This window comes from Loxodonta africana, chromosome 19 (assembly GCF_030014295.1).
Source record: "Loxodonta africana isolate mLoxAfr1 chromosome 19, mLoxAfr1.hap2, whole genome shotgun sequence".
NCBI classification, from domain to species: Eukaryota; Metazoa; Chordata; class Mammalia; order Proboscidea; family Elephantidae; genus Loxodonta; species Loxodonta africana.
In genome coordinates, this window is record NC_087360.1 from 9,816,314 (window position 1) to 9,831,731 (window position 15,418).

Here is a 15,418-nt window from a genome sequence, read left to right on the forward strand (position 1 = left end):
AAAGTGGGAACAAGTCCTGGTAGGGCTGACTTTCCTGGGGCCATAAAGGAGCATCACTGCCAGGCAGAGATAAAGCCCCTTCTTATAACTCGGTATAGTTCACAGCTTCACACAGCATTTATCAAATTTCTCTCTAATGAACAAAAGGTTAATAGAAATAGTTTTAATAAACTAAAGTTAAAACACGGAAATTATAGGTTATTAAATAATGAAGAGGAAACTATTTTGTAATTATAAACTCACATAGGAGTTAAACAAAGACAAACAAAAACATGAACAAATTGTGGTATTGTACCTTCTGAAGACATGCGTTTAGGCATAGTAGAGACAGGAGCTGGAGAACCATGAGCAGAGGGGTGAGACGGGGGCCTGGATGGCCGCGAGGGGGGCCTGGAGGGCGGCCGTGTAGGGGTGGCTGCCCGAGGTGGAAGAGAGTTGGGACCTGACTGGTAGCGAGAAGGTGGGCGAGAGGAAGGAGATGGGCAAGGCGATGGCCAGGGAACACCTGACAGAACAAATGATATGAAGGAAAGTATAAAAACTAAAGAAAAAAATGAGGGAAAAAAGTAAACAGAAAAAAAAGTAAAATGACAAAAATGATTTCTTGTACATTTTAACCCTTTGAGGACAGTCATTTGATTTGTGCTAAGTTTTAGCATAACTTAACTGACATAAATTTACATTTTACTTTAACCTCCTTAAAATTAAGTCTGTTTAAATGAGTACACGTTCCCAAAGGGTTAATTAGGATCTACAAATACTACTGAAGAAGACAGTTAAGACTTTGCCTATTAATCTTGCTTCTAGAACTGTTTCTCAGTAACCAACTGTTAAAAGGAGTACGACATACACTAGATCATTTCACACAATAAATCACAGAGCGCAGGAGTAAGATTATTTACTACGTTAGTTTCAGCTTTTGAAACATAATGAAAATAACTAAGGGCTATTATATCCAAGTAAAAATGCTCGGTCCTTACAATCATCTGTGATTTTCATCTAGTTTACACTGAACCTAAGGTTCAGTGTGGAATATCATTAGCAAGTCTTATTTAAGGAGAAGTAAAATATTATTTTCTAAAGTCACAGGAGTGACAATGGTTACTATTCATTGCCTTTTCAAAACACGTATCTTAATCTTATTATACTGGAAAAAGAAAGGGGACCTTTGGAATAACATACACAGGTACACACTCATCTAAGAGACTGCTTAAGAAACAACGCAGCTACAGAGCAGCCATCACCAAATAAATGGATACTGACGGATATGCACAGGTCCAAAGAGCTAACATCTCAAAGTACACGATACTTACCTTCACCTTAGGGAACAGTCCAGGTCTCCTCTCCGTAAGTTCCACACACTTGAGTATCATACATTTCCTAGCCCCCTTCCACTGTTTTACTTTGAAAATTCTGTTCATGAACAACTAAAAGTCTTTACTCAGTGAGCAAAGAAATTTCATCCCCAAATATTACATTTAGAAAATACTCAAGAGTGTTTATTTGGAGAGGAATTCTGGAGAAAAGCCTCAATGAAAACAAATGAAATTGGAAACTTAGCGTTCTCTACTTTTCTCTAAACTTTCCAAATTTAAGTACCTAAAACTGAATGCCCGCTTTTTTCTGTAAGTTAGTAATATACCTTTGACTGTTATTACCGTATTTCATACTATCCACGGTACTGCCATCCAATACCCCTGACTTGTAATTTAAAGAAATCTATGAGCTATATTCAACCTAGAATTTCTATCTCTGTACTAGAGATATATGTTTCTTTTACTTAAATTGCTAAAGTGCAATATGTACTCTTAGACTAAGAGTTGTTTTTATTTTGTTAAGCTCCTTTCTCTCTCCTTCTTCACATGACTCTTGGTCAGGTCTTCTATTGCAAGTTACCTCAAATCCTTTCCTCAAGTAAGCAGAATATAAATATATTAACAGTTAATGAAAATGAATCTATATGAAACATTGAGCGCTTCACACAGGTTAGGATTTTCCATATAAATGATGTCTAAATATTTTTATTATCTAATCTAGAGCTTTTAAAATTGAGAACCTACCCAAAGTTTCCAATTTCTTTATACGTGGACTGTTCTTTGGCCAAGTGTGTGTCTTTGGGTTAAATTTAGCACTTTATCTTAGTACAGGACTATCTCTTCATGCCAAATACTGTACATACCACTGACTTACACAACATTCTACTAATCTGATATCACAAAAGCAAATCTGAAGTAACACTCCACAAAAATCAAAGGTGTGCCCATGCTAATCAACTACGTGAACGGTGGTAAACATTTAGACAACTACATATTTGGTTGATTACACTGACAAATTTGGTCAAAATACTTGCCTCCATTAACTACTCTTTGGTCTGAACCAGCATTCGGGCTGAAATCTGAAGTGTGAGAGGTGGATCTCGATGGCGTGGTGCCCGATCCCGGCTGGCCCATACGTGGTGAATTCTGTCTCCCACTTCCCCAGGATATGACTTCTCTATTTCTTTGTCCAGGAGGAATATACTTGTTTTCCCTGAAAATGAGAGAGCCTCTAAATCATTTTATACCATAGATACCAGGCCAACGAAACATATCTAAAAGTAATTTAGGCAGAAGGAAATGTTTGTTATAAAAGGTTAAACACTAAACCAGACTGCCTCATTCCCAGTCACACCCGTGCGTCTACTTTCCTCTGATTTCTAGCCGCTGGTCTTCCCTTCCCTCAGGTTCTCCTCCTAAGCACAAAGTTTAGTAGATGTTCGCTCATTCTCACCCTACCTGGCCTCTCTATGGCCAATTCTAGCAATCACGGTCTCCGTGGAACTTTCTTCTTTCTTGGCTTTCTCAACTTTATTTCTCTTGAGATCTCAGATCTATTCTCCTTCTGGCTGTTCTCTGTTTTTTGTGGCTTCAGTATCAGCAGTACTGATGAACTCCAAGTCCACACTATCACTTCCACAGTCTCAGCATCTCCCATTCAACACTTGAAATCACCAGACTTGGACTGTCAGTTCCTTGAAGACAGGATGCATATCCTACTCTACCAGGCATGTAGCAGGTGTTCTTCAACACCTGCTTATGAGTAAATGAATGAAAGACCCACAAGCCCCTGGAATGCAATGAACTGCACATATGGATTAACTGTCTCTCCCCTCAACCTGGCTCCATGTTTCCCATCTCATTATCATTAGGGCCAACAATCTGCTTCAGTGTGAAATAAACCTCAGGGCCATTCCTAGCTCTTCTTACCTTCCCATCACCATCCCTGGCCCTGCTGGTTACCAAGTCCTCAGGCTTGAACTATTTCAATGCACCGTTCGTTGAATACACTAACTAACATGCTTCGGCTGGTCCTCAATGTCCCAGCATTCTTTCATGCTGTCCCTGCCTACAGGGTGCCATCTTTAAAAACATGGCACACAAAAACCTTCACTATCTGCCCTAACCTGTTCTCACTGCCCCAGTTCCAAGCACCAGCTGCCACCACTGCATCCCCAATATGCACCCTGGTTTTCAGACATGTGAAACAACGACCTTTTTCTGGAGCTGGCAGGGTTCTTTCACATGGCCGTGCTTCTGCATATGCCTCTTCATCACCTAAGAAACTCCTCTCCTGTATTCCTGAGTGGCAGACAGACTTGCTATCCTATCACAAATCGTTACCACCTCTGTGAGGCTTTCTCTGATCCCGCAGGCTATGTTAGCTCGTCTCAACCTGAATGACCCTAGAACTTCAAACGCACCTAGCAAATCATCTTGTAATCACATTATATGCGTTCCCCCTACCTGACTGTTGGTTCTTTAACTACCAGCTCTTTAATGCCTTGGCTTGTTCATCATTTTATGTCCAACTCACTTGTTCCACAGAGCTGTCAAAAAGTACTCTCCATGATTACCATAATCTCTTCTCTAACAGAATCTTGAACCAATTCTATTTGCATTCTCTATTTAAGCTACATTAATGGAAGATGAAATATAACAATACACCTTCTCACACAGACCTTGAGTTGTGTATCCAAAACACTGCATCATGATTTCCTTTAAATACCTAGTGTTTATGTTGTGCCCCTCACGTTCACTGGAATTTCTCTGAACTGCTGTGTATTTTTCTTCCTCGCTCCTATCATCATTTTCCAGGGCCACCCGGGCTTTATACTGGGCACTTGATTCAATTTCTTCTGCTAACTGGTTTGCCCTTGCTTCCCGTTTTAAAAATTCTTCTGAGTTATCCCTTTCTAAGGGCACCCTGAAACATGAGGAAAAGAAAAAGCGATGTCAACATTTTATAGCCATAGTTATACATTTGTCATAATCAACCATTAAGAAAGTCTAGCATGTGGAACACTGCTAAAATTGTAAGAGTTAAGGCAACCAATTCATTTATTTATTAATCGAGATTTCAATTTTTTTCTGTTACCTTTCCTTGGAGCAGTATGACATTTTCAAAAACTGGTTAAATTGACCTTTCACCCATAACCTCTACCCCTGCAAGTTTATATTTTTTATAACTTCAAAACAAAACAAAAATATATTTAGAGCATAACGTTAGGATATGGGGAAACTACACTTATTCCCTATTTTAACAAGAATTTACCAGCCTACATAGTAACAGAATAACTCTTTCACATAATTATTTAACTTAAAATCCAACTGACACATTTATTCGACATCACAATTTAAACTGATGAAAATCAAAGACAAATGCACTAAAATAAAAGCAAACTTTTTAAACTTACGTATATGAAGATAAACTGCTATCATATGTAGACACTACACCATAATTTTCTTCATTATATCGAAACATATCATTGGGATCCCATCCATTAGACTAGAAGAAAATGAAGCTCATTTTTTCAAAATGACAAATATTTGTCTTCTTTAATTCAGTTACATATCAATACTATACTAACAATATCTAACATACTGTACTAGCAAAATCTAGAAAATTAAAAAATAGGCAAAAATTTCCTTAAAAACTGTTTTAAGGAAAAGCTTTTCATCTAATACCAGCCCCTACAAGTTGGTAACTAACTATACAAAACAATGATTTGATCGGCTATTACTAAAAGTTTAGAGTATTTTAGTTACTTTGTAAAATAAGGCCCTTCAGATCAGGGTTCTCTCTTCCTCCCCTCAGCTCCCCCCCACCCCTGAGACCACTGATCATCAGGTCTGTGCGTGACAAGGGGTGCTTTTTGACACCCATAAATATTACCAGTGTTTTGGGAGGACAAAGGGGGAACACAAAGCCTTCACCATTGCATCGCTATTTCAAGGTGGGACCATGGTACTAGGTCCCTGCCACCCCCCTGCCTGCTAGGAAGGCAGCATGGGACAGCAAGCGGTTCGTCACTGAGCACAGTCACGGGAGCAGAGTCTTAGACATGGTTTTGCCATCAGCAGTGGTGGGAACAGCAACCGCAACTCTGTGCCTCAGTGCCTTAACCCATAACCTCAGTGTAAATAGCTCTACATTTCGATAGTCTATGAGCGAACTACAGAGAACTACCGTTCTCAAAAGCTAGATGTCATTCTTTAATCTGTTAGAATCAACCAATCAGAGGCAGAAGGCAGACAAATTTTCACTGGTGAATATTAATGTCTGGTTAATCATTTATCTCTCTAATGTCTCAACGCCCCTTTGAAAGCCTGACTAGTGGGAAGGGGCACAAAATACAGTGCATAATGTTATCCATCTCAGAAGACAGGACACAGCATCATCCAAGCAACACTGACGGCAACTTCAATTCTAATGCTTGAACTTTGGGTCCTCCTATGCTAGTCCAGTAAGACTGTAATACAATTATGCCAATAAAGCCATTCTTTAGGCCTAAATACACACGGGCAGGAAATCACAATTACCTAAGGATGCTTTAAAAGTACTTGATCTATGCTCTATTTTCAAAACCAAACTCTACAGAAAGACCTTCAGTAAAAAGTGAAGTCTTTCAATCTCAATAAACATAGATAACCATTATTAACAACTTCTTGGGCATAATTCCAGACATTCTCTCTCTTTTTTGGGGGGGAGGGGGGTAATTCAAGTAGGATCTTATTGTTTTGCCACTTGCTTTTCAATTATCTTGGCTATACTTCCATATCAGCACATCATTCTTCTTAAAGGTATGTAGTATTTCAATGAATAGAGGTACCACAATATTTAACCCATGCCCTACTGACGGACGTTTAGATGGTTCCAGTTTTTTCACTGTTAGAAACGATGCTGTCAAAATACTAATCCTCATACATAACTATTTGCATGTCTTATAGATACACTGGGGTGATTGCTATGAGTCAGAATGGATACGTTATGGGTAAAATAAATTCTTAAGAGGTAGAACTGCTGGGACAAAGTGCACCTGCATTTTAAGTTTTGGTAAACATTTCCAGAAAGCTGCTATCCATGTGTGTACCTCACTAACAGTGTAGAAGGAGGGCCTGGTCTTCCACAGCCTCCACTAGGTGAGGTGACGCCAGAGTTAACAACCAACGCATTAGGTACGCACGATTCTTTACAAGTTTGAATGTTAATGATGATATGCTGCCACGGACTTCCAGTTTCATAACTGGGCAAGCAATGCCTTCAACATCAAATGCAAATCTGTTATAAAAACTTCTCTGTCATCCTCAATGGAAGACTCTTCATCCAATTCAAATTGTGCTATCTAAACATTCATTTTTGGCAAGTGACTTTGCTTTATGTCTCCATGCTTTAAAAGCAGAGTTTATAGGTGAGTACGTCCTCAACAAGAATCCTAGAATGTCCCACTCTGACCTTATCTCTAGGTAAAGCCAACAGACAATTCAACGCACCACTTGCCTTAGGCTTCCCTATTCTGCAGAGTATTCAAGGCTAAAGAGTCTGGCATTTCCGAAGTTTCCCAGTTTCCAATTTAAATTTGTATATTGCTGATTACAATTTATTTTAATCAAAAAGAATTATTCATGAGCATCCAGGAGAACAAACAGCACTCCCACTTAACCCTTACAAGTAAAATAACTACTTTTTCTTAATTTATTGCCTGTGGAGGGTGAGGGAAGTAACTACTTACACAATAAAAATGTTGCTTTAAATACATTACTAAAACAATAAAAAAAAAAAAAAAAAGTACTTAAGTACAAATCACAAGATAGGAAGCCATATACGCACCACACTGGCCATTGATTCTGATACTAATTGCAAAGATTTGACTTACTACATCGTTCTCCAAAGACTCCAGTTCCTCAGTGGTAGTGAGTTCACCTGCATCCCACGGCTCCAGGTCTTTCTCTTTGTGTTCACCATTCACTTTAGCACTGATAGCAGAGTCAGTAAACGCATCTGCAAAGGATGGTTTTGGCTGAAAGATTATACAACCAGACAACTGGCTACACGAATACACTCGGGAATTGTCAACAATCAAATAAGTATGCTTAATTCAAAAGTCAATTTCTGGAATAGTAAGAACAGCATTCATTAGCAGTATGCTTTCAGATGTCACCACATCTAATCCGACAACCCTCAGACAACTTAACTCAGAAAATGACATCACAGAGGATTGGCAGTAAAGCTATTTTCTTTTGAAAAAATTTTAAGCCACATGAAACAAGTTTTAATGTATTTGCACAATTCATTAAATTTTATTAAAAATAATTACTTTGTGCGTTTCAGAAGTGACCCAGAAACTTTCTCTCAATCCATCCAAAACAAGACCTCTTTTAATGGACCCACTGATTACATATACCTTCAGAGTACCTGCAGCCAAACACATGGAGATTGTTTTTTAACTTTCCAAATCCATGTCTATATGCACCGGTCAGTGTCCTAACAGACTCTTAACATTAGTAGCTGAAGCCATTCTAAGTGGTCCATCCCTTCACAGAGCCCACTTTCCCCACAGCCACTCTGCTACAAAGTACTGGCCTGCAGTGCATCACACAGCCCAGACAGTTCAGGTGGGAGGCCTACCTGGACTTCCCATCCACATTTTCTCACTCATTTGTGTCCTCTCCTCCCCTACTGCTGTCACTGAGGAGCCCTGACATGTAAGGGCAAGGTGGCATCAGCATGTTTAGCTGATGGCAACTATCGCTGTATCTCAAAGCTGCTGTCCAGCAAAGGAAATATTCTCTATTTGGGAGTTGGGAATCAGCTAAATAAAGTTCTGCTCGGGCAATGACAGTGTGAGAAGCAATGACAGTGTGAGAACAGGCTTTGTAGATATAGGCTTGCATTTAAATGGCTGGACCGCCAGGGCAGCTCCTAGCACAAGACTGGGGAGCCACTCTTCTGCTGATCTGGCTCTAATGAGTACTGGCCCCCAGCCATTGTGCCCTCATTCTTAATGCAAGCTGCCACCAAGGGCAGGAAGGAAACCGTCTACAGCCTAACAACACAGTTTCCTTCAAAAGAGAACTCCAGAGGAAGTTTTGATTTGGCACTGCTTCTATTAATGGTCACTGTCTCCCTAGTGGGCAAAGTGACGTCAAAGTAAGAGATTCGACATAGCAAATTCAATCACGGCACTCCAAGCCTAGCTAGCTCTTACCTCCTCTGATCCCACAACAGGGGTGTGTGTGGGGGCGCGTGTGTGTGTATGTGTGCGCGTGTGTGTGCGCGTGTGTGTGTGCGTGTGTGTGTGTGTGTGTGTGTGTGTGTTCTGGAGAATGAGAGCATTAATTAGCTGCCAGCCCTAGCCAGCGCTGCTCCTATAGCTAGCAATTCTAAGAGCACGCTGTGGGGGATTCCCAGAGCAGTAGGCCTCAATTGGGGGTGTGGTGGAGCAGGCACGAAACATGCCTGCATTTTGAAAAAGCTCTGAGAGGTTCCAAGGGATAGATGTTGTCTTGCTAACACCCCATCTTCAGCTGGGAGCCGCTGGCCCTAAAAACCTAGCCTCATTTGACATTCACCTGAGTCAGCCCTACCCTGGATCATCTTAAGTTTCAGCAACTGTTGATAAAAACTTATATTTAAGATCTTGTTAATGTTTTAACCATACTGTTTTGGAAAAGCATACATTTAAATAAATAAAGCATTTACTTAGAAACTCAGCACTAAAGACAGCAATCTTTTTATTCAAGAAGTTAAAGCTCAAAGCAGCTAGAGAACCACATAAACAGACTTTTTCACATTGCAGAGTATTTGTGTATATATGCGTGTATTTAAGAGCATTTAGGAAGAACTAGGGACTGAACCAAGCTGTGCTTAAATTAAGGGTCAAAATGTACAAGAGAAATACCTTAAAGATGCTGGTACCAGCATTATTCTATACAAAATCAAAAAAGGGGGCCCTGGTAGCACAGTGGTTAAGAACTTGGCTGCTAACCAAACAGTCGGCAGTTCAAATCCACCAGCTGCTCCTTGGAAACCCTACGGGGCAGTTCTACTCTGTCCTATAGAGTTGCTATGAGTCCGAATTGACTTGAAGGCAACGAGTAAACTGGAGCCAATGTGGAAAAGAAAATATTTCTAAAACTTCACAGAACCAGGCTTTACTCTGCTGACCACAATTTAGTTTGTGTTAAGAGGCCATTGTTAAGTAGCTCGTGTTTTTCAATACTACATATTTACTTTAAATCTTCTGTTTACAATACCTACCTTATGAAGGAATTAATTAAGCATTATAATTTTCTTTTGAGGCAGAAATGAGAAAGGAAAATGTAAAAGGAATGATATTCCTTGATTTGAAAAATTCCCCCAAGTTAAAGTCCCTCTTTAAAGATGATTCCAGGGTGTAGAGAAAAATATACAGAAGTGGAGAGTCAGCACAAAGTGAGGCTATGGGATCAGGATGCTGGGAAAACCCTGCACAGTGGCTTTGTTTGTAAGACCTCATTGTGTCATCCTGGTTGTTCTCAGCCAGAGTGTATTATTACCTAGAAGAAGCAAGAGCTGGGTGTCTCATTCTCCACTATTACCAGTACCCAGTATTATAAATTCTGAACAAGTCACCTATTTTATTAACACCCATGTTTAGACGTTTAAAACACCACTGCTGGGGTATTAGACAAATAGTACCATGTTGTAAAGTTCAGAAAATTCCCATTGGCTACACTCTAACTGCATTTGTGGGAATCTGCATGCAAATGTTTACAATGCCGTACATACATCAAGGTGTATTAATCTTACAATATCTATGGTAAGAAACAAAAGCATTATAAGAGCAAGATGCAGAAATACAAAGTGACTATTAAAAAGTATTACCTGTTTCTGAAGGGACTATAGGTATAGAAAGAAAAAAAGAAAAAGAAAAATTATCAGATGAAATGATATTTTTCATGTGCTTCATTTTCTGCTTTATAAACACCTAATTTACAAAAATCTCTAGAGAGAAAAAAATGCATAAAGATTATCTCTCCCTCACCCACACCCATATGCTAGCCCCACCCCCCTACATTACCCCTACAGCTGGCTCCCAAAACCTTCCCTTCCTTCTGATTCTGCGCAGAAACCCAGTCGTTCTGGGCTGATGGTGCCACCTGGTGGCATATAGGAAAAAACCCGCTTAACCATTGTGTCATTTTTCTCTCACTCCACAGGCAACAAACAGACCACGTAGTCTGCTCCCCAACCTTTCTTCTCTTACTGTTTATTAATCCAGACTCGTCTTAGAATTTTTTTAAAGGGCCAGAATGGCAGTGAAAAAGTAAAATGCTAGTGACATACTATAATTAATAGTACAATACAAACGTACAATACAGTAAACTCATATATTATACAGGTATAATATATAATGTAAATATAAATTTATAAAAACTATGAAAATTGACATAATGGGACAAAATTTTAAAAATCATTTACATCAAATTAACATCAGAAACCCCTGAACGTGCTCCCAGCAAAGTCTCACCAAAGTCCTCAGCTGCCCACTTGATAAATACACAAAATAATTCAATACACTTTTTCCTCAAAAAATGAAATTTGAGACAAATAAGAAAATCTGTTTTAATTACATGGTTCTTCTGATAGGTCAATTATTATGGCATTTTTTTCCAACTATTTTTTTACAGCATTTTCTCATCACACATCATCAGTAATATGGTGGATCTCACCGTGGACCAACCTATATGGTGTAAACATCAGTCACAGTGGGGTCAACCTGGAAAGAAACTTAGACATTCATTTTTCAGCATTTACTGAGTCCCTACTCTGTGCTGGTCACTGAGCTCAGCTGAGCTGGGGATTCGTATCTGACTTAGACACAATCCCTGCCTTTTTCTGTAGGAGTTCCAGGGTGAAGGCGGGTAGTTCAGGACAGGAAGCAAACCTTCTGGAATCTATTATGATGAGTGCTGAGATATAATTATGGACACAGTTGTGAGAAACAAGAGGCTATGGCTTTAGAAGTGACAGCTGATCTATACCTTCAAGAACACAAGTGGGAATTAAGTAGGGGAAAAGAAGGCTCTACCATAGACCAGAGTGGCATTACAAATGTACATAAAATTTTTCTGAATTTTACATTAGTCCATAGGCTTCCCCACGGAAGTGGGAAGAGGGATTAGAAGGGAGATTAATACCTTTTTCAAGCCCTGGTGGTAAAATGGTTCAGCGCTACGGCTGCTAACCAAAAGGTCAGCAGTTTGAATCCACCAGCTGCTCCTTGGAAACCCTATGGGGCAGTTCTACTCTGTCCTACAGGGTTGCTATGAGTTGGAATTGACTTAATGGCAATAGGTTTTTTTAGCTTTTGGTACTACCTGAATTTATATACAAGCATATACCGTATGTTTTATTATACAGCTAAAATTCAAGAGCAGCAAAAAGAAACAAGACGGGGATAATGAACACAGTAAGGGCCCAGGGCACGTGGACAGAAGCAAAACCAAGGGCACAAGTTATCCTCAGGCAGGAGGGGGGCTTCTAGTGGAAGGATTCTTAACCCTTTATTGATCTGTGGACTCTTGGGATTTGGGGGAAAATGTTTTTAAATACATAAAATATAAACCAAAAACCAAACCCATTGCTGTCGAGTCAATTCCGACTCACAGCGACTCTACAGGACACGGCAGAACTGTTCCATAAAAATCAAAGGAGGCCAATTAAAATGAAATACAGTTAAATTCTTTAGAAATACATTAAGTAATGTCCAGCCAAACCCAAACCCAGTGCTGTCGAGTCGATTCCGACTCATAGTGATCCTATAGGACTAGTAGCAGGTCTAATAATTACTGTAATTTCAAGGATATGTATCAAAATGGTAAAAGTGCTATGAGTTCTACAAGTGCTGAAGTCACAGGTCCTGCTACTACTAGTGGTTTGTTGCCTACATTTGTAATAGAAAGAAATGCTAAATTTCAGTCAAAAGTTAGTAAAAATAAAGATGTGAACTTTTTTTCCCATCCAAGTTCACTGATGCCCTGATTCTCCTCCATGAATTCTTTGGGAATCCATGAAGCCAGGTTAAGGACCCATTGTAAATGCTCTAACAAGCCAGAAGGGCAACCTGCTGTGAATAAACAAAATGAAGTAGACAGAATAAGTGACTGGAGGGTGGTCATTAAGGCTGGAAAAGGAGGTGAAAAAAAAAGATCCGCTTAGCTCTCCTGAAGGTGCAGAAAGAGCTGGAAGCCCCACATTCGTAACTAGCCAGCACTGTAACGGGACTTACCCCCAACCACACCCAGCAGGGCTGGCTAGAGGAGTGGACAGAGAGGAGTTTGAAAATGGAAGGCCAGGGAAGAGCCAAGGGTCAGAGAACCCTATGAGGGGCAAGAGAGAAGGGGGTGGCAGAGTGAAGGGTAAGAAGCCTATGGTCAGAGTAGACTTGAAGGGTATTCTGAAGAGCAGCAGTCCTGAGTGATGACAAAGCCATGAAAGCAGGATGCTAAAATGGGATGGAGATGAAAGATTTTGAGGCAGCAGAGCTTTAGAAGGCTCAGCTTCTACAGCAACAGTGTTCTGTTCCAAAGGACCAATTTAAAAATAAAAGTTTGGAACATTTACCATTTGCAAGCTAATATTTGAAATTATCAGGGTCCTGGCCACAAAGCTATACGAAACTTGAATGCATTCCAAAGGTATACACACCTCTCTTCGAAATACCAAGAAATCTAAAGTTGCATTACAAAAAAACACCCATCAATAGCACTCTCCTATTTAAAAATGTAGCAGTGGACACTGTCCATTTTGAATGACCACAACCCACAACTGTCATGCTGTTAGGTGCCATCGAGTTGGTTCTGACTCATAGAGACTCTATGTACAAGAGAACGAAACACTGCCTGGTTCTGTGCCATCCTCACAACCGTTGTTATGCTTGAGTCCATTGTTGCAGCCACTGTGTCAATTCATCTCGTTGAGGGTCTTTCTCTTTTTCACTGATCCTCTGCTTTTCTAAGCATGATGTCCTTCTCCAGGGACTGGTGTCTCCTGATAACACATCCAAAGTACCTGAGATGAAGTCTCACCATCTTTGCTTCTAAGGAGCATTCTGGCTGTACCTCTTCCAAGACAGATCTGTTTGTTCTGGCAGTCCGTGGTATATTCAACATTCTTCGCCAACACCATAATCCAAAGGCATCAATTCTTCTTCAGTCTTATTAATTGTCCAGATTTCCATGCATATAAAGCAATTGAAAATACCATGGCTTGCACCTTAGTCCTCAAAAATTAATTCTCACTAGTTATAATTCCTCGCCTATCCAGCAAAATTATTGAATGTTTGCAATGTCACAGTCGGTTTATTTGAGACAACCACACAGGTAACAGATAACAACAAAATTCTAGTCTTTGAGGTTGAATTCGTAAGTTAGTTCCCAAGTTTTTCATTTGACTGGACACTTTTTAGGAGAGAATTAATCAGAAAGGGCTAAAGTATTAAAACCAATGTTTATGAAAAGAATGGGATAGTGCCAGGCTACCATTACTGAATGTTTTGATCAAAGAATTCTACAGAAGAACACTGATAAAAAGGGGGTAAAACATGGAACAGAATTCAAATTCTCATGAAATCCAGGCTTTCTGGAGCCACTGAGGCTGGATGACCCCTGAAACTACCGCCTTGAGTTTCACTTAAAGGTTTAACGATTGTCTAACATCTTAAGTCTTCTTTAAGCCAAACAAGAGTTGAGCCTTGAGAATTGTGCTCTTTTAAAGAACTATCTATATGGAATCAAACTGACAATAGCAACTCGAAAGGTTAGATAGCAACCTTAGGGGGCAGTGAGTTTATGTTAATGGAGAAGGAACAACTCAGCAAAGGAGGATGAGAATAATTGCATAACTTGAAAAATGTAATCAATGTTACTGAATTATACATCCAGAAATTGTACAACTGGTGTACATTTTGCTGCATAGATTTTCTCAAAAAAAAAAAAATTTTACTTAACATAACAAAACCTAACACAGGTAATCCAGGCTCACACATGGTACAACATGGACAGGGAACCAGGATCTATCTCTGCAGCATATATACCTCCCAAACAGGCAACAGAGCCTTCCTTGTTTGTAATCTCTTCTTCTCCCAGAAGCTGAAACCCTTGACCAAACCACAGTCTTTAAAAGTCGTGTTTAAAAAAAAAAAAAACTAGCGGCAAAAAATGTGAACTTCCAGTAGATGGAGACATACGATAGTGACCCTATAGGACAGAGTAGAACTGCAACACAGGGTTTCCAAGGAGCGGCTAGTAGATTCGAACTGCTGATCCTTTGGTTAGCAGCCAAGCTCTTAACCTCTGCGCCACCAGGGCTCCAAAGGAGAACACAGGAGTGGCCAAGGCAATGAGACCCCTAACAACATTTGGCAGGGCAAGCCCAATAAGCTTCCACAATAAAATTAAGAACAAAAGGCCAACCACCTGAATTCCTAAGTTCAGGGCAAATTTTTAAATAACTTCGTACCTCAATAGAAAAGGATGTCTTTTTTTCCAAATGGGGAAGAATGACCTCTGGGACATTTGAACAAGAAAATTGTAGAAAGGAGGTTGTTTCTACCCTGACTAGCATAAAAATAAGTGGATCTCAAAGATAAAGTACCTTATAATCCTACGAGCTCAAACTGAATCAACGTCAAATAGGTTTCATACTATTTCTCACAAACACATCATATACCTAGGTATTAATTCAAGTATGTGTGCATTTCTAATCCAGACGACAGGCGGGACAAGTTATTTACTGTAAAAAGCCTTCAGACTGCCTGTGTGCATGCTTTAATACTTCACTTAACTTTTCTTATTTCTACAAGAATCATTTGGGTCTTATTTTCAACGCTAACACTTAAGATTTTGTTTTTCATGTTTCAAAAGGGTGTCAAAATGCCTACTGGAAGCATATGCCTGTCAGAAAAATATGCCTTGGATATCTACAAAAGCAGTTTTTAGATTTGGCTAGGAATAACTGCTTTCTTGAGTGCCTCAGAATTGAGTAGTAATTACTACTCAAATCATCGTCTATGGCAAGATATCTATGTAATGGAAAAAAAAAACTAGAAATCAAAAGC

General features: G+C 39.6%; 1 protein-coding gene across 12 annotated transcripts in view; it reads right to left on the minus strand.

Moving 5' to 3' along the window:
- The window catches only part of ATXN2 (ataxin 2), a 112,227-nt gene that overhangs the window by 46,938 nt on the left and 49,871 nt on the right, over positions 1-15,418 (minus strand). For 6 of the 12 annotated variants that reach the window (XM_064272211.1, XM_064272209.1, XM_064272210.1 and 3 more), the window contains exons 6-11: positions 10,183-10,197; positions 7,193-7,317; positions 4,733-4,824; positions 4,045-4,242; positions 2,351-2,529; positions 296-505 (exon numbers count right to left, since the gene is read on the minus strand). In XM_064272211.1, coding sequence (XP_064128281.1) covers positions 296-505; positions 2,351-2,529; positions 4,045-4,242; positions 4,733-4,824; positions 7,193-7,317; positions 10,183-10,197 — 819 coding nt within the window. Of the gene's footprint in view, positions 1-295; positions 506-2,350; positions 2,530-3,997; positions 4,243-4,732; positions 4,825-7,192; positions 7,318-10,182; positions 10,198-15,418 lie in introns of those variants that run through there. The other 6 variants (XM_064272207.1, XM_064272208.1, XM_064272213.1 and 3 more) reach the window with 3 other exon arrangements.